The sequence below is a fragment of the Heteronotia binoei genome, chromosome 7 (genome assembly GCF_032191835.1).
Source record: "Heteronotia binoei isolate CCM8104 ecotype False Entrance Well chromosome 7, APGP_CSIRO_Hbin_v1, whole genome shotgun sequence".
Taxonomy (NCBI): Eukaryota; Metazoa; Chordata; class Lepidosauria; order Squamata; family Gekkonidae; genus Heteronotia; species Heteronotia binoei.
Window position 1 is genome coordinate 113,484,639 of NC_083229.1, and position 21,794 is coordinate 113,506,432.

Consider the following 21,794-nt stretch of genomic DNA (forward strand, 5'->3'; position numbering starts at 1 on the left):
GGACACTGTTGGTTTTGTTGCAGTTGGGCTATCCATCTGAAATTAACTGCCATAACTCAGAGCACATCAGAGAACTAAGTGGCCCCCACTGCAGGCAATTTTTGTACATTCCTTATTTGTCCACAGATTTCTGTGCTTAGCAGTACAAGAAGCCTATGTGTACATTCCAAGAGCACAATAAACTTTGGTTTGTATGAGCTGTATTTTATGCAACAAACTCTGGTTAGTTAACCAAATATAAATAGCAAATCCTAGTTTATGTGTAAACTCCAGTTTGTCTCCTTTCTGAATTCCAGAGAGGAACATATTTTCCCTGTATTGCCATCTCTGTGCCCTGGCAGCCATGAAGGATGACATTACTTGACAAACTGTGATGCGAATTCAGACATCACAATGAACTACAGTTAGTACCAATTGTGGGAAACAAACCAGCTACAAGCACATGATTCTTTTGTTCTTACCAACAAACAGGGGTGGAATTCTAGCAGGAGCTCCTTTGCATATTAGGCCACACCTCCCTTATGTAGCCAATCCTCCAAGAGTTTACAAAAAAGAGCCTTGTAAGCTCTTGGAGAATTGACTACATCGGGGGTGTGGCTTAATATGCAAAGGAGATCCTGCTAGAATTCCACCCCTGCCAACAAACCCCCGTTTCTTGAACTACTTGCTTGAAATGGGCCCCTGGCTCAGGGGAAGAGCACCTATTTTGCATGCAGACGGTCCCAGGTTCAATCCCTGGCATCTCTAGTCGAATGGATCAGGTATTAGGTGGCGTGCAAGACCTCTACCTGAACTACCAATCAGAATAAGACATTACTGACCTTGACAGGCCAGTTGTCTGGATTAGTACTGTTAATCTATAACAGAGACCTCTTACTTAAGGGGGCCAAATTAACAAAACAGCTTAATGTGTTCAAACATTATCAACTAACTTGGGTTGGATCAAACCACAGTTTGCCATGACCTCTGAGTGAGGCCCCTGTGAAACATGCCACTCTTTTAGAGCAGCCTGTATTTTTAAAACCACACTGCTTCTTTTTGACACATGTTGCGGGGTGGTGGGTAAAAAGGGAAAATATTCCTGAATCCTGAACAACAAACCACCTTCCATGTTAGCTATACGCAACAAACCAAGCCGCCAAATTTTTGTAGGTGACTCATTCATGCCGAGTACTCTTAGGCCTATGAGCTGACTGCAGGTGCATGGAGTTACTGAATGTAACATCTCTTATAGTAACAGTAGCATGCTCTTACCAGTGGAGCTGCTAGGAAAGCATTTGTATCAGAAGCCAGCCATTTTGTCTGTTGCAAGGGACCACCTGACATTTCTCCATCTTCACGGCCTGTGAGTTGGCAAGGAAAGCTGCAACTGGACCTTCCTGAACCTTTTTTTCTCCTACGGTAAACACAATTTCAGCAGCTACGCACTTGCAGATAAGACACTGATCCTATTTTACCCTCCTATATAATGGTACTTTGTAAACATTTTTTATCAGGCTCTTGAGCAAGTCTTCATTGAGTCTGGTGCCAAGATGGCAGAATGCCCTGTACAAGGGGCAACTATCTCAGCACCAACTAGGCAATGTGGCTTACATATCAAGGGCTGATTCTGCAGATTGTCTCCCTTGCCCAAGGCATGACGTTCAAGGTATCTCCTGTTAGGAAAGAACTGCACGGATCCGCCTCCTTCCCTCCGCCCACAACCTGCGCTCCAAGACGTGACTAGAAGCTAGCAGTACAGAGACATTCTACTCCTGCGCATAGCTTCACTAATCAAGTACGCAGGGCTTAACTCTGGTTCCTCGGTCATAATCACAATATTCTGCCATTCACCCAGTTGGTTTGATTTTTTAATGGTGTCCACCACGCACAAAGCGTAGAGGCAGTCGTCGAAAGTGGCAGCCATCGTGAGCGGCCGACCGTCCCAGGTTCGCCTGTCGTCTTGGTCCTCAAACGCCTGCCGGACGGCCTGCACCATCTTTATTGTTCCTCGGAGGTACGGGGACGGGATGTCACTGAAGGCCTTTTCGGGCAACAAGGAGTTGCTGACCGGTGTGGAATCCTTCAGAAGGAGCTCCTTCTGCGACGCGCTATTGCTTTGCCCGTACAAGTCAGTTCCTACTACAATCAGCCGCCCGCTGGAACCAACCACGATAATGTCTTGTTTGAATTCCCCAGGGATGTTGAAGTTGAGTGTCACAGTGCAACACACTCCCCCTTCTAAGACCATCTGGAAAGTACAGAAGTCGTCGCTTGTGATTTGCCGGATTCCCTTGATGTGATCCGTCTGTTTCACAAAAGTCTTGAGCAGCCCGTGGACCTTCACGGCTTTCTGACTGGTGAGGAAGGTGAGGAGGTCGATGATGTAAGTACCGACAGAGTGGAGCCCACCGCCACCCATCAAGTCATCGCAGCTCCAGTTGTACTTTTTCCCCAGCAGGCTGCCACTGTGAACCTGTACCTCACACACCAGCAGCTCTCCAACATAGCCTTCTTGGATCAGCTGCTTCATCTTCACAAAGGCAGGCAGGAAACGGAGAACGTTCCCCATGATGCTCATGAGCTTGGGGTAATAGTGGGCAGCTGACATCATCCTGAAGGCGTCAAGAGGCGTGGCTGTTCGGTCACAGATGACGTTCTTCCCAATCCCTGCCAGACATTAAAAACAAAGAAATTAGGATATCTCACAGAGGAAGAGTAGAAGACTGAAGTGTTTATATCCCACTTTTCTCTACTTTACAGTCTCAGAGTGGCATACAATGACATTTACTTCCCCTCCCCACAATGGGCACCTTGTGAGGTAGGTGGGGAATCAAACCTGGCTCTCAAGATTAGAGCTAGCTGTTTTTAACCACTATATTACACTAGCTCTCCAGGATACCAGTCAAATAATCCAGCATGATGCCTACAACTTGCATATCTTTTTTTTAAAAACCCAATTTATTAGATTTATTTATTCTGCCCTTTTCCCATGGAATTCATGGCAGTGTCTTGATTACCAGTGGGATTACCAGAACATCTCCCCCTCAGACACTGAACAAACCCAGATCAGTACAGCTGCAACAAGACTCTTGTATCTTGTGCCATGTCCTGGGATAATTTAGAGAGGGTACCATACACATACATTCCTTGGTATTGCCAGGCACATTTTCTACTGCAGTGGAGTGCATCGTAACATGGAAGTTCCATTCCTCTATCATGCTTCCTCATTTTGTATCACCTTCAAATCTGATGTGAACATATTTCCTACTTATTTATCGGTATTGTTTATAAGGTGATACAAAGCAGGGTATATGTAGGGTATATACCCTGATCAAAGCAGGGTATATGTAGCACTGCTAACTGTACCCCATTTCATAGTCAAATGAAGTGTGCTTCTAGCACACAGAAGCTTACATTCTCAATAAAACTTTGTTGGTCTTAAAGGTGCTACTGGACTCCTACTTTGTTCTATTGCTTCAGACCAGCCCAACTACCCACCTGGATCTATCTTACCACAATTTAAATATCTTGATATGTCACTCAGAGCACTTTCCCTATGAGGAAAGGTTGAAGAGGCTGGAACTTTTCAGTTCAGAAAACAGATGACTAAAGGGGGGGACGGGACATGATAGAGGGTAATAAAATTATACATAGGGTAGAGTTCACAAAGAGAAATTTCCCCAAAATACTAGAACTTGCGGGTGACCAGTGAAGCTAATGGGCAGTAGGTTCTGGATGAACAAAAGGAAATACTGCTTTACATAGAGAGTGATTAAAATTTGAAATTCGCTGCCAGAGGATGACCACAGGAATAAGGGGATTGGATAGATTCATGGAGAATAAGTCTATCAGTGGCTACTGATCATGATGGCTGAGGAGAACCTCCACATTCAGAGGCACTAATCTTCTGAATCCAAGAGGCAGGTGGGTAACATCAGGGGAAGGCCTCAACCTCTACGCCCTGTTGCTGGCCATCCAGAGGAACTGGATGGCCACAGTGCAAGACAAGATGCTGGACTAGATGGACTACTGGACTGATCCATCAGGACTTTTCTTAGGTTCTTGCGTTCTTAAGCCCTAAGCTTATTTATCTTCTGTTTAATTTCTTCCCGTGAAGAAGTGATGCCTCTAAGCCTTTTGTCTTGAAAAACCACTCCTCTTCCACTGCTTCTGCTTGATCCCTATAGAATAAGGCTTGTCTGACTTCAGTAAATGGATTTAGGCAGCTGACCTTAAGCTCTAGCTGTACTTCTGGTCGCACAGCTACTACTTTAAAATCAAGTGATCTATATAACAAGTCTTTTCCAACAAAAAAAACATCGCTTCTGTGGAACTGCAGGGTGAACAAACAACTAGAAATGCAGACAGATGACTTTTTAAATGGATAGGTAATGTGTGACAAGATTTTCTATGCCTCCCCAAAGGGTACATAGCAAAATCTATATGCATTGTCATGCAGGGCTTTTTTTTTTGTAGCAGGAACTCCTTTGCATATTAGGTTACACCTCCCTGATATAGCCAATCCTCCAAGTGCTTACAGGGCTCTTCTTGCAGGGCCTACTGTAAGCTCTTGGAGGATTGGTTACATCGGGAGGGGGGATGTAGCCTAATATGCAAAGGAGTTCCTGCTACAAAAAAAGTCCTGGTCGCTGTGCACACGGCAACTATGGAGGCTGCTTTTCTGAAGCTCCTTTTAAGTGTAGTCTGGAAGAAGAGGAAGTCTGCAACTCTGAATTCTGTCCTCACACCAGCAGAGACTGATAGTTCAGTAGATGGCTGCAGCAGGGTGGTGCTGAACAGCCTAGTATTTGATCAGTCTGTCAGACCTGTATTTTCAGTCCACGCTGGCAAAAAGTCACATGAATTTCCATGGGTGACCTACTTTTTTTTTTTTAATAGGTAAGGTTCAGCTGTCACTTAAAACAACTATCAATTAAAACTAGAAGAACTGGGGCTTAAGCCTCCGCTGCAGATGGGGCTCGGCACACTTTTTAAAAATGGAGTGCTGGGAATGCATTCAGCTTATCACTAAATGTGGCATCAATATATCAACATTTTAGAAGAAGAAGAAGATGAAGAAGATATTGGATTTATATCCCGCCCTCCACTCCGAAGAGTCTCAGAGCGGCTCACAATCTCCTTTACCTTCCTCCCCCACAACAGACACTCTGTGAGGTGGGTGGGGCTGAGAGGGCTCTCACAGCAGCTGCCCTTTCAAGGACAACCTCTGCCAGAGCTATGGCTGACCCAAGGCCATCCCAGCAGGTGCAAGTGGAGGAGTGGGGAATCAAACCTGGTTCTCCCAGATAAGAGTGCGCACACTTAACCACTACACCAAACTGGCTCTCCTCATTTTAGTGCCATTGAAAAAAACAAAAATGAAACTACATGTCTTTAGGGTGGGGGGAAGGAGATGGGGGTGATACGACAATGATGACAGTCCAATAATCAAAAAATGGGGTTGGAGGTGGGTGGTGAGTGGCCAGGACAAAGAAAACCAACAGGAACATTATCAAGGATTTTTTTGACCAGGAATGCACAAGAACACTATTCCAGCTAGCTTGCCATCAGCGGGTGTGGCTTAATATGGAAATGAGTTCCCGATGGGCTTTTTCTACAAAAAAGCCCTGTGTGAAACAATGGTGACATCAAGGGGTGTGGCCTAATATGCAAATGAGTCCCAGCTGGGCTTTTTTTTAACAAAAGAAAAGGCCCTGAACATTATGCACAAGAAAAATGGCAATTCAAAATTGGTTTAAAAATATATCAGGATAAAAGTTATCTAAAAAAAAACCCTGGAAATAATTTGGAGGGGGAAAACAAACATGCACACAAACTTAAAACTAAAGGTACAGAAATGGATGTGAAAATCATGGGATAAACAAGCAGTACAGGGCCAGAACCAATGAAAAAAAAAACCATAAGTGACAGTGCTCAGAACAGCAGCTGAAAGGAACTTGAAGAAGAGACCCAGTGCCATTAGACACTTCCTCAATTCATTGGGACTGGGATGCAAGACACAGTCCTTCTGCTTTGTTATGAAACACATTTTTTTTCTGTCACCAAAATTTCACATTTCTGCTTCAACTCTTCTGAAGACCTTGGCTGATACTTCAAATGCCCTTTCTACTTTAAAGAATTCAAACAACACAACAACGCATACAAAATTATTAACAACACTATTAGCGTCTGCACGAAGTTCTTGTTTTGTTTGCTTTTGTGGCGAACGTGGCACATAAGGCAGTCATACACACATGTGCTGCCTTCTTCCCGCACAGCCGCAGTCAGACAGTCAGGCAGCGAAGGCAGCAATGAGGCAGAAGTCAGCCTGGGATGGACAAAAAGGGAGGTGGCACCTCCTAAGTATAAGATTGCAACAGGGATGCTTTAATCTGGAAAACGCAGCAGCTGTGCAGTTGTTTTTTTTCAGGATGGAGAAAATATGTTGGGGTGAAGTTTGTAAGCCATTGCTGTTTTGAGCATGATCTGGAGGACAAGTGGCCATCAGTGCTGGTTTTTTTGCTTGCTCTGTCGCTGTCCGCCAAACTGACTCAAAGCACACAACATATGAGAAATTTCATCTAGAAAAAACATTCTATGTTGCTGCCTCCCAGCAATCCTATGGTCTTTTACATTCCTCCAAACAAACAAACAACAGTCTGGTACTAAATGAGGGCTCGGATCTTTACAGGGAAGGAACATTTGATCACTGTTCTAAGCAATCAATAAACATATTCACTTGGTACATTTCTATGATTCTTAGAAACATCAAACTTGACAGATTGTCAGAATGCGTATTCAGAAAGCCATCGCTTGGTCATTACCATCATTATATACTGATAATAAAACAAACTCTACATCCCCTATGTACTTTTAATCAGGGCTTTTTTTGTAGAAAAATCCCAGCAGGAACTTATTTGCATATCAGGCCACCCTCCCTGACATCACCATTGTTTCACACAGGGCTTTTGTGTAGAGAAAGCCCAGCAGGAACTCATTTGCACGTTCGGTCACACCTCCTGACACCAAGCCAGCCAGAACTGCGTTCCTGCTCAAAAAAAGCCCTGATTTTGATTATTTATTAAGCCACTCTCTGCCATCTGATCAAACTGTGGCATTGTTTTTTATCTATCTATCTATCTATCTTGGGGACACATAGGAACAGATGATCCTTTAGACATCTCTCTGATTTAAAAAAATATTAAAATGTAATTATATGGTTAGACAAAGTAAAATAAAAACTGTGGCATTGCCATAACTCAGTTATATGATAATCTGCCAAGTGGCAGCAATACTACAGTTGAGTCATTCTGGTTTTACAAACATTTGGCATTACGTAATTTTGGAATAATGATTGCTTTATCTTTATGGGATGAAATGGTTGCGACCTTCTCTTTTCACCCAACTGAACAAGACAATGGTTGAAGAAGGGCCTGAGTATAAAATACCCACACTGGGCTGTCTAGCAACACAAGTCACCTGATTGGTCACAGGAGGCACTAAAATTTTTGACCTGACACCCCTGTGTTCTCCATGATACATCAGGGGTGTTTGGATCCTATGTCTTGAATCTCATGGTACGGCCACTTGTCAAAATCTCTTGGGCCAGCCCTGTCACATGACATTGCATTTGAATCTCATTCATACCTTGGATTATGAGTAAGTCAGTGTTTATTACCGTCAAAGACCAACAAAAATCAAAACACCTTAATATAAAGCTTCACAGGTCACAAAAAGATTCCACAGAAGCAATGTGGACAAATATGACTGCATGAGTCTTGTATAAGATGGGTTTATGAATAATGCATTATGCCCACTGGCAACATGCATGGTCTCTGCTCTGGAGATACCTGACATATGAAAAAGAAGACAGAATAATCCCTGGGGGATTTTGGACTAAAAATACATGAGAACCAAGACTGGTACCCTGTAGCATCCTATTACCTGGTTTAAATCCCCATGGGAAGAAGGATAAAAGTCAGGGTAGCAACAAAAAAAAAGGGACACGGTGACTTCAAGCTTTCATTTTTTAATTGTAAGAGTTCGGAAAACTTTGGTTCTCTCTCCTATTATATTTTACACAGTAAGAAACAAAATAAAACGCAAAGATAGCAGTTGCAGTTGCTATACAAATGATCTAGCCCAAAAGCATGCTTCTCTAGTTATATGGGTATGGAGATACATTATTTTGTTATGTAAGAATAGCTGTGCGAGTGTCTTTATTTTTGACCTGGCACATCCATCCATCAACAGCTGGAAAGGACTAAAAAAGAGAGACTTGTCATGGACCCAGAGATGTAAGATGCTTTGAAGGTCACCAGGAGGTTCCTGGGGCTCTGGGAAACAGCTCAGTTTCCCAAGGAAAAGAGCCATAAAATGCACAAAAGTGTCAACAAGAACGGAGGTGTGTTTCCACAAAGAGATAACTATTAGCTGTTACCAGCCAATTAGAGATAGGCATTAGCCAGAGTCACAGAACTCACCACAATGAATGTCTAATCCTCTTCTAAAGCTATCTGCACCGTGGCCATCACTACCTCCACTCCAAGTGAATTCCACAATTTGCAGTACCATCCTAAGCAAATTTGCTCAGAGTCTCACTCAGGTGTACTGAATAGGGCTTATGCCTAGGAAAGCGTTACACAGATGATCATTCATTGAGTAAAGAAGTATTTCGTTTGGTCTGTCCTGAATCTATTGCCCATCATCTTCATTGAGTATTCCTGAGTTCTAGCATTCTGGGAGAGGGAGGAGAAAAAATTCTATCCACTGTACTATTGGTATTGTATGACTATAACACCACATCCAATTATGAATGCTTCTACTCATGGTTGGATATTGCACTATCGTTGCACATCAGCAGTCATTTACAACTGCATTGTTTTGTCTGCATTGGAAAATCCAGTTGTGAATTATTGCTATTTTACAACGACAGCAGAAGCCCAGTAATGTGGATGCAGTTTACATGTGGCTATAGAATTAGTGTAGCTGAGGAATAGCTGAGGAAAGAAGGAAAGCGAAAGGCAAAGGTAAAAAGGAAAGATTCACTCAACTGAATGCAGATTTCCAGAGAACAGCAAGGAGAGATAAGGAGGCCTTCCTGAAGGAACAATGCAAAGCAATAGAGGAAAATAATAGAATGGGAAGGACAAGAGATCTATTCAAGAGAACTGGAGAAATCAAGGGAACGTTTCGTGCAAAGATGGCCATGATAAAGGACAAAAATGGTAGGGACCTAACAGAAGCAGAAGAGATCAGGAAGCGGTGGCAAGAATACACAGAAGAATTATACAAGAAGGATCTCAAATGTCCCAGACAACCATGACAGTGAAATCGATGACCTTGAGCCAGACATCCTGGAGTGTGAAGTTAAATAGGCTTTAGAAAGCATTACTGACAACAAAGCGAGCGGAGATGATGGTATCCCAGTTGAGCTTTTCAAAGTCCTAAAAGATGATGCTGTTAAAGTGATGCAAACATTATATCAACAAATTTGGAAAACACAACAGTGGCCACAGGATTGGAAAAGATCAGTTTATATTCCAATCCCAAAGAAGGGTAATGCCAAGGAATGTTCAAACTATCGGACCATTGCACTCATTTCACATGCCAGCAAGGTCATGTTAAAGATCCTACAAGTTAGGCTTCAGCAGTATGTAGATCGGGAACTACCAGAAGTTCAAGCTGGGTTTCGGAGAGGTAGAGGAACTAGAGATCAAATTCCCAACATTCGATGGACTATGGAGAAAGCACGGGAGTATCAGAAAAATGTCTACCGTATTTCTGCTTCATTGACTATGCTAAAGCCTTTGATTGTGTGGATCACAACAAACTGTGGCAAGTCCTTAAAGAGATGGGAGTACCAGACCACCTCACGTGTCTCCTGAGAAACCTATATAAGGGTCAAGAAGCAACTATCAGAACGGGATATGGAACAACTGATTGGTTTAGACTAGGAAAAGGAGTTCAACAAGGATGTATATCGTCACCCTGCTTATTTAATTTACATGCAGAGTATATCATGCGGAATGCTGGCCTGGATGAAGCACAAACCGGAATTAAGATTGCTGGGAAAAACATCAACAACCTCAGATATGCAGATAACACTACTCTAATGGCAGAAAGTGAGGAGGACCTAAAGAACCTCTTGTGGAAGGTGAAAGAGGAGAGCACAAAAGTCGGCTTGAAACTCAACATCAAAAAAACTAAGATCATGGCATCTGGCCCCATCACACCTTGGCAAATAAAAGGGGAAGACATGGAAGTAGTGACAGACTTCACATTTCTGGGATCCAAGATCACTGCAGATGGTGACTGTAGCCCTGAAATTAAAACACATTTGCTCCTTGGGGGGACAGCTATGGTGAACCTGGGCAGTATAATAAAAAGTAGAGACATCACCCTGCCAACAAAAGTCCGTATAGTCAAAGCGATGATATACCCAGTAGTAATGTATGGCTGTGAGAGCTGGACCATAAGGAAGGCCGAGCACAGAAGAATAGATGCTTTTGAGATGTGGTGCCGGAGAAGACTCTTGAGAGACCCTTGGACTGCAAGAAGATCAAATCAGACAGTCCTAAAGAAAATCAACCCAGACTGTTCCCTGGAAGGTCAGATGCTGAAGCTGAAACTCAAATACTTTGGCCACCAAATGAGAAGGGAGCACTCACTGGAGAAGATCCTGATGCTAGGAAAGACAGAAGGCAAAAGAAGAAGGGGACGGCAAAAGATGAGATGGCTGGACAGTGTTACTGATGTAACAAACACGAATTTGAGCAGCCTTCGGAGGATGGTGGAAGACAGGAGGGCCTGGCGTGACTTTGTCCATGGGGTCGCAAAGAGTCGGACTCGACTGTGCGACTGAACAACAACAAATAGCATTAGTGTAGATATCGCAATAAGGTGTAGCTTCAGATGCAATGCACCTTTATGAAAGATGGCCTGTAGATATCTGATGCAGCTAAGCCACTGTCCAAATCCCTGACAGGAACTAAACACTTGCCTAAAGACTGTGCTGAAGCTTGTAGCAAGGTCTCTGGCTCTGAAAAAACTGAAAGGGGGAAAATAGATAACTTAAAATGAAATCCAATAGAGCGGCCACGAGGGATAAACCACAAGTTTATTCCCCAAAGACCAGGCTTTCCAAAGTGAAGTATCACGATATTACTTTATTCTCTAATTGCTTGGGGCTTAAAGTTGTTGTTTTTCCTTTCTGGATTATCCACAGACATGCTCTGTGGTGCAGGAACCAGCAAAACACGGACATCTGGTTGTGATATTTTGTTGACTCTGGGGACATCAGCTCCAACTAATTGCTTTCTCCACTGCCTCCATTTCAGAGAGGAATCAAATGCCTCCCCTTCTCTAATGGAAAGCAAACATTCTCAGTGTGTGCTCACTACATTATTAAAGGAGGAGGGGGGGTGGAGTTGGTCTTCTTCTTATACCAACGGTTCTTAAAAGCACAGCAAGCCCTTGGACATTATATGGAACAAAGTGCCAGTCAAAAATGTATGCATGATCCAAGATGGCAAAACCAAAACAAGATGGGGGAGAAAAAACTTCAGCCCAGAAAAACAAGGTGATTGAGAAGGAAGACAACGGGCCTAACAACAAAATAAATAATAATGGATTTTCATATGTTAAATTAACGAACCTTTAATACATAAATGGTAAAATATGCCATTAAAACCAAAGTGTATTTCAGCCGCAAGGCCTTCCTCTGTGGTACAAATTATTAAAATGCACACACCAGAGTGTCAAATTATTCACAATATAAAATGCAGCATTTCTGACCTAAGCTTTAAAAACACTCACAAGAAGTAGGGCCAATTTATAACCAGATAAGTCCCACTTCATTATTGGAATCAATTAGGACCATCAAAAACCATCTTTCCGATTGAGGTTGTTCATGGTCCAATTATCTCAGTAAGCAAGGTCAGAGTGAACTGTAGTTCTATGGTGTGCATATCCACGTGCATGAAACAAAATACTCAAGACAGTGCCTCCCAATATTATCTCTACCAGGACTTTTTTTTTAGCAGGAACTCCTTTGCATATTAGGCCACACACCCCTTAGGTAGCCAACCCTTCAAGAGCTTACAGGGATCTTCTTACAGGGCCTACTGTAAGCTCCAGGAGGATTGGCTACATCAAGGGTGTGTGGCCTAATATGCAAAGGAGTTCCTGCTATAAAGAAAGCCCTGTCTCCAGGTATTTTCCAACACAGACCTGACAACCCTAAAGGAAACTCATCTTAGTATTCATATGCAAACAGCTTACCTCACTTTCACCTCATTCATCTCCACTTGGATATTTATTATGATGAGGCAGAAATGCTTTCTTTAAAAGGTAAAGGTAGTCCCCTGTGCAAGCACCAGTTGTTTCCAACCCATGGGGTGACGTCACATCCCAACGTTTTCACGGCGGACTTTTTACCGGGTGGTTTGCCATTGCCTTCCTCAGTCATCTACACTTTCCCCCCAGCAAGGTGGGTACTCATTTTACCAAACTCGGAAGGATGGAAGGCTGAGTCAAAAACCGGCTACCTGAACCCAGCTTCAGCAGGGATCGAACTCAGGTAGTGAGCAGAGAGTTCGGACTGCAGTACTGCGCTACTCTGCGCCACGGGGCTCCTTCTTGCTCCCCTTTTAAAAACAGCCAACTATTGAGAGACAAACAAAGGTTTGCCTAAAGCGAGTCAAGAGAGTTCATGGCTCATTAAAAGAAAAGCCTTACAGCCCAGCCCAAACCAACATTTAATTGGATAGAAACCTAATTAATTTCAGTGGGATTTACGTCCAAAGAAAGTCTGCTCAGGACTGTAGTCTGACAGTGCAATCCTAGGAAGAGTTCGACTTTTTAAAACCCATTGATTTCAATGGGCTGAGAAAGGAGTTGCTGTTCTTAAAATTGCACTAGAAGCCTCCCAGGTATTAATTCTTTCACGGCATTTGCCTGTTCCAGGAGCATCAAATGATTTTTCCACCCAGCATTGATTACCCTCAGCCTGTCTTGTTATACTTCGCAGAAAGGCAGAAAGATAGGCTTCTGGTTCACACCAAAGAAGTCCAAAGGTTTATAAAATGAAAATTAAATTTGGTTGTTTTCCAGTTGTATGCATTTGATCTTCATCATAAAACACACTTAACCTTCATTAGAGAGGTAACACCTTCATACATGTTTAACATACATAAGTAACCAGGGTGGTTTTTGGGGGAGGGCGGTATTTGAGGGAAACTGAAGAAATACACACATTTTACTATGAAACCTAAAGGGAGTGAGGCAGTGTGGTATAGCTCGATCTCATCAGATCTTGGAAGCTAAGCAGGGTCAGTACTTGGAAGGGAGGCCCTGAGCCCATTATGGGGAAGGGCGGACTATAAATCTACTAAATAAATAAATACAATGAAGACTCTGCAGAGGAAGGCCATGGCCGACCCCCTCTGCTTCTCATTTGCCTTGAAAGTCCCTTGGAGGGGTCTCCACAAGTCAGCTGTGCCTTGCCATCACTTCACACACATTGAACCTAAATTTCTTTTACTGTTTTAACTTAGAATGTTTACTTTATAGCTAGCATATACAACTGCATTATTGGGCATATTACATTAGAAAACATAAAAGTAGAATTGCCTTTTTTTTTTTAACAATGAAAATTGCAATTGTATTCAGTACTGGAAGGAGAAAGCTGTAAACTGCCGAACCAGAGGCAGGCAATTGCAAACCACCTCTGAATGTCTCTTGCCTTGAAAACTCCAGATTGCCATAAATTAGCAGTGACTTGATAGGACAAGATAGGATGAGAGAGAGAGAGAAAGAGAGACCGACCTAGCACAGGTATCTTCAGCCACTGCCTGGAGGTTGGCAACACTACAAATGGGGGCCTCCTCTCTTCCACCAGCACAAGAAGTGGAAGGATGCAATGCTGTGTTAAGTATTCATCCAAAAAGCTTTAGCTGGATAGGTGGTCTTGAAATTACAAAACGAGTAACAGAATAAACCAGGACCGCTTATGTGGGGGTGCAGATAAATGAATCACCAATAGTTGTTGCAAAAATCTCATGTAATTGTACTGGAGGTTAAGCGACCTTGTTGACATATAGGTTTGTCAATAATGTTAGAACACTCAGTCCCTACGTCTGTAGAACTGTCTGTTCAAGATGGCCGATAAATAAAGATTAGATCTTATAAGTCACTGCCGCATCAAATACCTTCACGTCACTTTGGTCGGATTCTATCATAACGAAATGGGGAGTGACAGAAAACTAAAACAGTGGAGGCATCAGAAATGGGAAATGATATTCGTTCAAGACATACCTCAGTACCGTTAGTTAAATTTTTGCAAGGCCTGGAAACTCTATACAGAGGGGAGTTATACTGACAATGTGCCAGGAAAAAGGAGAGTTCCTATCAGTCTAGTTTCCCTCTCTATAGAGTTTCCAGTTCTTCTAAAAACTGAACTAATTATATTTTACCCGTGCAAGTTCTTACGGTGATTAAAAATAGACACACACCCCTTCCCTTTTTCACCAGCAGAAAGGCTGAGTGGATCAAACCACAGTATGGACACTTGGCTTTTGGCTTGTTTAAAACCAGCTCATGTTGAGGTCAGCTTAGATTATCCAGGTACAAATAAATCATTAATGTGGGGATATTATCAAGCGTCATCTCTGACTCACATCTGCATGTAGATTAAGCCTCACAGTCTCTGTTAATTATGCGAGTTTGTAGCTCTCGCACACTCCACGCATTCAAACTAGTATCAAAGCATAATTCTGGTTATATGCTGTAATTAGCCCAAAACAATCTATCTGTTTAGTACATTTTGATTCTGCCCTTCTATCCAGAAGCTCAGTGCAACGTACGTGGTTTTCCATTCTACATTTTATCCCCCAACCCAGAAACCTGTTGTGGGGAAGAAGAAAAAGACTGCAAATTTATACCCCACCCTTCTCTCTGAATCAGAGACTCAGAGCGGCTTACAATCTCCTATATCTTCTCCACCCACAACAGACACCCTGTGAGGTGGGTGGGGATGAGAGAGCTCTCACAACAGCTGCCCTTTCAAGGACAACCTCTGTGAAAGCTATGGCTGACCCAAGGCCATTCCAGCAGCTGCAAGTGGAGAAGCGGGGAATCAAAACCGGTTCTCCCATATAAGAGTCCACACGCTTAACCACTACACCAGACTGGCTCTTTGGAGTGGAAGGGAAGGTGATTGTAAACTGCTTTGAGACTCAAGTTACGCCTCTAAGACCAACGAAGTTTTATTCAGAATGTAAGCTTTCGTGTGAATAAAACTTGTTGGTCCTAAAGGTGCCATTTGACTCCTACTTTGTCTAGTGCTTCAGACTAACACGGCCGCCCACTTGGATCTATCTGCCTTGAGACTCCTTAGCGTAGAGAAAAGCAGGATATAAAAACATACTATTTTTCTCCTCCTCTTCTGCTTCTCCAACTGCATATCCATAATAGGCCCAAATTCATGTAATACCACAATTGCTGCTAAAAACTGGCTTGGGAACATATGTAAATCACATTTGAAATATATAAATGTGACAATCATGTTGGACCCTCAGATCATCAGGTTCTCCCCCAGCTACACCAGGTGACACACCCAGTTTCTCAGGAGCTATCACATAGCGGTGGTAGCACAAGAATTTGGCCATCGCTCCTGTGGTATTCACTGCATTATAGTAGTGGCAGCAGAAAGTTCCACCAAGTCACTGCTGATTTATGGTGACCCTGAGGCAGGGGTGTCAAACATGTGGCCCAAGGGCCAGATCAGGCTCCCAGAGGGCTCCTATCAGGCCCATGAGCGACTCACTGTCATCTGCTTCCTTCTCTCTCTCTTGCTTCTTTCTGCATCACAGCTTGCTTTGCCAGGCTTGCTCAATCGCACAGGAGCTACAGAGCAAAGCCTCTATTTTCTCCATTGGCTGACCAGCACATGAAGCAACTTGTGTACAAAAGCTCTCAATGCCCAGCCATTTCATGTTTTCCCTTGGGCCTTAGGCTCAAAATGTTGACCATGAGATTTCTGTAATGAATGTCAATACATCAAAAGTAGTTTTGCAACTTAATGCGCACACAACTGAACAACACCGGGATAGCCTACTCAAGATTGCTACAGCACAGATATTGTCTTCAGATTTTGATGCTATAATTCAGAGCAAGAAGTGTCAGTCATCAGAGACTGTTAAATAAATAAGATATTGCAAGAGTGCTAACCTTTTAAGTATTATTTATTTTACTTTAAAAAACATTTAATTGTGTTTGTCTATGTCCTTTATAAAGTTTATATCTCCGCTACCTGGCATTACATTTCATGACACTCGTAGGCCAGCCCAACAAGATCTCATTGATGCAGCCAATCCTCCAAGAGCTTACAGTAGGCCCTGTAAGCTCTTGGAGGATTGGCTACATAAGAGGGGTGTGGCCTAATATGCAAAGGAGTTCCTGCTACAAAAAAGCCCTGCAGGTAAATCATCAGATTAACCAAGTGCTCTTCTTTTTGACCACAGTCAAAAATGGAAAAGAACTAAGGCATTCTGAAGAGCTTCGGAACAAATATTATAAGCCAATCCTGTGTAACATGTTGAACTACAAAGCCTTTTTTTTCTTATGCCAAGCCAGCTGGTGAAATAAACATTGCTGCCCTGAAATGCACGTAGATAACTCCTCTCCAGATGCACAATATTTTATTGTAGAAATCCTTCCAACATCTGACTTTTATTTTAAGAAAACAGGAAAAAAAGCTACTGTTGCAAGACCATATTTGCAGCTCCCTTGAATCCTCTGGGAGGATCATCTAACGGCAGCTGGGCATACCCGCTGTCCTTGAACCTGAGATCCAGGGTGGAAAGAAAGAGTACGATTAAAGCAGCAAAGGGGCCAATGTGATGAGATGACACCAGATTCTTAGAGTCTAAAAGGCTTTCCATGTTTCAAAACAGCAAGAGATTAAAAACTAAGCATCCTCCCAACACAAATTAAAGTCACTGTCAACAAAACCATTCAAACTGAACAGGGGAAGCCATCTTGAATAAAAAAAGATTCGACACTTTTCTGAAGGACAAAAGACAGTCACATGACTTTGGGCAGATGTAGTACGACAGCCCCACTGAGAGGGCTTTTGCCCATGCAACATATCGCTGCTTTGCAAATGGTCCTGGCATATCTCTAAGCGATGTTTAATGATAGATGGACAATTAGGCTTTTGTGTTCAAATATGGCCAGTCCAAAAATATATCCAAAAATACTTTTATCAGTATTATCTGGATATATTTGGTCTCTGAATGGTATCTAGGATCTTCTGGGATACTGACCAACAGAAATCCCAGAAATATTCGGGAGTCCGAGTAACTGGGAATAACAGGAGCCAAAATTTTAAAGCTCCCAAGACTTTTTTCTTGAATATTCTTCTGTGTCTCTCTCTGTGCCTTCTTGGCAGGGCTTGGTATCGGCTTGCCAGGTTGATTTGGCTAAGATTCTATGTTTTTAAATTAGTTCTGTAGGTCTTGCATGTTGTGCCATTGTGTTCTTTACGCAAACTCATTCGCACTCAAGCAGGGGTGGCCAAACTTGCTTAACATAAGAGCCACATAGAATAAATGTCAGATGTTTGAGAGCTGCAAGACATGAAGATCAGATTTCGGAGGGAGGGAGGGAGGGAGGGAGGGAGGGAGGAAGGAAGGAAGGAAGGAAGGAAGGAAGGAAGGAAGGAAGGAAGGAAGGAAGGAAGGAAGGAAGGAAGGAAGGAAGGAAGGAAGGAAGGAAGGAAGGAGATGTAGAAAGAAAGCAACTTTAAATGCATTCTCCAAGCTACTGACTGGTTTGGCTTGGAGAAGTGATTTAAGGAGACAAATGTCTTCTCCAAGCCACCCAATTGGGGGGGGGGATTAGAGCAAGTCAAGAGCCACACGATGTGTGTGAAAGAGCCACATGTGTGCACTAGAGGCTCAGGTTTGCCATTGACAAGGATTTTCTGGTTCACAATTGAACTGAAGTCTCTAATTTGGCATTTGTTGGGCTCACAACAGCATTCCTTGAATTTTTTTTTCAAATCTGGTTTTGTTTAGAGGATTCTTTGGTTTGACATTGATTTGGGCTCTTTGATTTGATATTTATTAAGCTTGCCCCTTTGTCCTGTGATTCTGCTGGGACTTCCTGCTTGAGCATTGGTTTTTTGGGCTTGTTGGTTCTGTTTGCTTTGGGAGGCTTCTGACCAGTGGTTGCTTAGCATTTGATTACTGCTGAGTGTTCAATGACTGTTTGCCATGGGAAAAGCTTAGAATTCCCCTCCCATAGGAAACAGCAGAGGATGGCCAGGGGCACTTTGTTCAGTGGTCCATAGAGATCCAATTCATGTGGTGGTTATGTAGCACACAGGCACCAGCAGCTCCACTGCAATTTTAGTGACATTAGTTTTAAAAAAAAATCCTCTCCATTCCTCTGGAAAGATTCCCCATAATGAATAATAGAGCTGAATAATTCAAGAACCCATACCCCCAAAGAAAACTGGATCTGATTGTCAAACCAGCATTTGGGGCCTGAAACCAAGTATACGATTATTAATTTTTGGCTCCTTGATATTCAGAGCTGGAAAATATCAATCTTTCCCCCATGGTCCACATCCCTACGGACAACCAATGGGAGGTGCTGGGCATCTTTTTGTAGCAGGAACTCCTTTGCATATTAGGTCACACACCCCTGTTGTAGCCAATCCCCCTGGTGCTTACAAGGCTCTTAGTACAGGGCCTACTGTAAGCTCCAGGATGATTGGCTACATCAAGGGTGTGTGGCCTAATATGCAAAGGAGTTCTGACTACAAAAAAAAAGTCCTGGGGAGGAGCATCCTGCCAACAGCATAAGAAAAGCATGATCCTCCTGCGGTACTTAAGGTCTGGTCATTACCACATCCCAAGCAAAATAAGGTAGAAAACCACTCCAATTAGGTCAACGGTACTATACAAGGCCCTGTGGCGCAAAGTGGTAAAGCTGCAGTACTGCAGTCCTAAGTTCTGCTCACAACCTGAGTTTGATCCCGGCGGAAGCTGGGTAGCCAGCTCGAGGTTCACATAGACTTCCATCCTTACAAGGTCGGTAAAATGAGTAGCCAGCTTGCTGCGGAGGGGGGGGGGGGTGAAGTATAGATGACTGGGGAAGGCAATGGCAAACCACCCCATAAAAAGTGTGCCGTGAGAACGTGAAAGCAACGTCACCCCAGAGTTGGAAACGACTGGTGTTTGAACAGGGGACTACCTTTACCTTTTTACTATACAAGGCACTGAGACTGTGTGAAATAAGAAATAAGAGGTCACCTCCATTCCCACTGAAAGATACACTTTCTGTATCTGTAGACTGTACAGGCAAGGGTCATTTTGTAGGAAAAAAGGTGCAGGAGCTCAGTAGCATATCTTATCCCTGGGATCTGTGTGTAGTGGGGAGAGAACTCCCCACTGCATGCAGACCCTGGCTGGAGGTTCAGGAGCTGTGCTCCTGTGAGCTCCTGCTGAATTCAAGCCCTGTGTATAGGAAAGAATGTAGAAACGCCTGCTGGGAGGCTATCCCAGCCCTTAGGAAATTAGTGGAATTGTGAATTTACTGTCCCTGTTCTACATCTAATTTCATTCATATGAATACGGTTTGGAGCCAATTTGGTCATGCTGAAGTACAATGTGACCTACTTAACATGAAAACACGGATTCTTCAGTTCAATTTCTTATCTATTGCTTTCCCATTTGAAAAAAACTGAGTACGATTAGTCCTATAACAGCATCTGAAGACTTTTCTTTAACACAATCCCAAACTTTTGTCACCTTGTTATAACCAGAGCTTTTTTGTGTCAGTATGCACCGCTATGGCATAATGGCACGTATTTGGGCTGGGTAAAGTGGTTAAGAGTACTGAATTTTAACTTGGAGAACTGAGTTTGATTCCCCTCTCATCCTCCCTGTGAAGCCTGCTGTGTGACCTTGGGACCAGTCACAATTCTCTCAGAACTCCCTCAGATCCACCTGCCTCACACAGTGCTCGTTGTGGGGAAGGGAAGGCAATTGTAAGCTGCTTTGACACTCCCTAAGGTAGGGAAAAAGAGGATATAAAACCCTCTGTTTCTTCACTTTCTCCTGCCTGCCAGCACCAGGCCTGATTGTTCAGACTCAGCAGCCAAAGTCACATCCACTGATGATGTCAGTGGGCATGGCAGTGTTGCCCTGCCATCTTCTCTGCCCGTCTACAGAGATCCAATGCATTTGACACATGGCAGCCAGTCTTCCACCCTACCTGGTAGAGCTGCCCTTCTCTCTGCCTGCTCTTTTCCTGAGTAAGACTGGAGGGCTCCCTGCTCTCTCCCTGAGGCACATTTGAACTCCCCTCTCTCTCCTGCTCTGTTTCCCTCCTACATTCCACCTCTCTTCTGAAGGGTGATTCAGGGGTGGAATTCTAGCAGGAGCTCCTTTGCATATTAGGCCACACACCCCTGATGTAGCCAATCCTCCAGGAGCTTACGAAAAAGAGTCTTGTAAACTCTTGGAGGATTGGCTACATCAGGGGTGTGTGGCCTAATAAGCCAATGAGCTCCTGCTAGAATTCCACCAATGGGGTGATTGGATGCTGGGGCAGCTCTCTCATTGGCTCAGCTGAGTGGCTCTTTTTCCCATGGGGCAGGGAGGGGGCAGAACAGCCTCCTGCTCCTCACATAAGTCATCTTGAATCACAAAGGAAATATGGCATATAAATATTTTAATAAATAAATATATCAGACGAGACACCCACATACATAATAGGAATACATATGTATGAGATGGAAATTTTATTAAATGAAGTGGGAATTTACAAAAAATTATACTGTCTCTGGAAATAGAGAAGCTACAAACCAAAGATTAATACTCTGCATTCACAGGATGCACTAAAATGTGCATATAGTGACAATTTCACTATTCAAGAGGTAGGAAATGTCTTTGGCTTGGATCAGAGCTGAAATTTCACCAATAATAAAGCCTCATATTTCTACTTTTTGCCCATCATTTACAGTGTTATTTGGGTCTTGATGCTGCGTCAAACAAAATGAAATTGAAATTTTAAAAGTATATCTGTGACAGCATGAGACAGCAGGAATTCCCACTAACCGCAGACTAGAACCATCTTTTCAGAGCAGCACTCCCTCCCACCCAATTATAGCAAAGAATTCCTTTGAAACTCACAGAGGAATCATACAAAGTTAAAGCAAGAGCATTAAAAAGTTACACACATTTATCCTAACTAGAAGCTTGTACTCTAGGTTCAAATTATTCTCACTCGACACCAGTGTTCTCTCTAAGCTGAGTTAGTGTGAGCTAGCTCAGTTTTTTAGCCTCCGGTTCACACATTTTTGTCTTAGCTCTCGGAGGGTGGCCCCAGAGCACACTAATCTATGCAGTAGCCATATCACTCGCTCACAACTTTAATGTCAGTACCTCATGAAGTAGAATTATTGCTCACAAGACTCCACAGCTTAGAGGGAGCATTGCTCAACACACATACACTTTTCCAGCATTCATTACTGCCTTGGGGTTGCCACTTCCCTATATACAGCGGTGACAGCAGAAGCCCACAAATGGCAAACCCCTGTTCTGTATAACCCTTAAAAAGTAGAGCAACCTTTTCAGGGCCTCCCAATGTTCCTTCTAAGCTGTGGAGTCTTGTGAGCAAAAATTTTACTTTGTGAGCTACTGGCATTAAAGTTATGAGCGACTGCATAGATTAGTTTGCTCTAGGGCCATTTTTCCTGAGTTGAGACAAAAATGTGTGAGCTGGAGTCTAAAAATTGT

The 21,794-nt window shown here is 43.2% G+C and overlaps 1 protein-coding gene across 1 annotated transcript in view; it reads right to left on the bottom strand.

Moving 5' to 3' along the window:
• Positions 1–1,525: 1,525 nt before the first annotated feature.
• GFOD1 (Gfo/Idh/MocA-like oxidoreductase domain containing 1) overlaps positions 1,526–21,794 on the bottom strand; it is a 70,017-nt gene continuing 49,748 nt past the window's right edge. Inside the window, exon 2 of the mRNA XM_060244228.1 lies at positions 1,526–2,649. Within this exon, the coding sequence (XP_060100211.1) occupies positions 1,730–2,649 (920 nt within the window). The 3' untranslated portion in view covers positions 1,526–1,729. The remainder of the gene's footprint in view (positions 2,650–21,794) is intronic.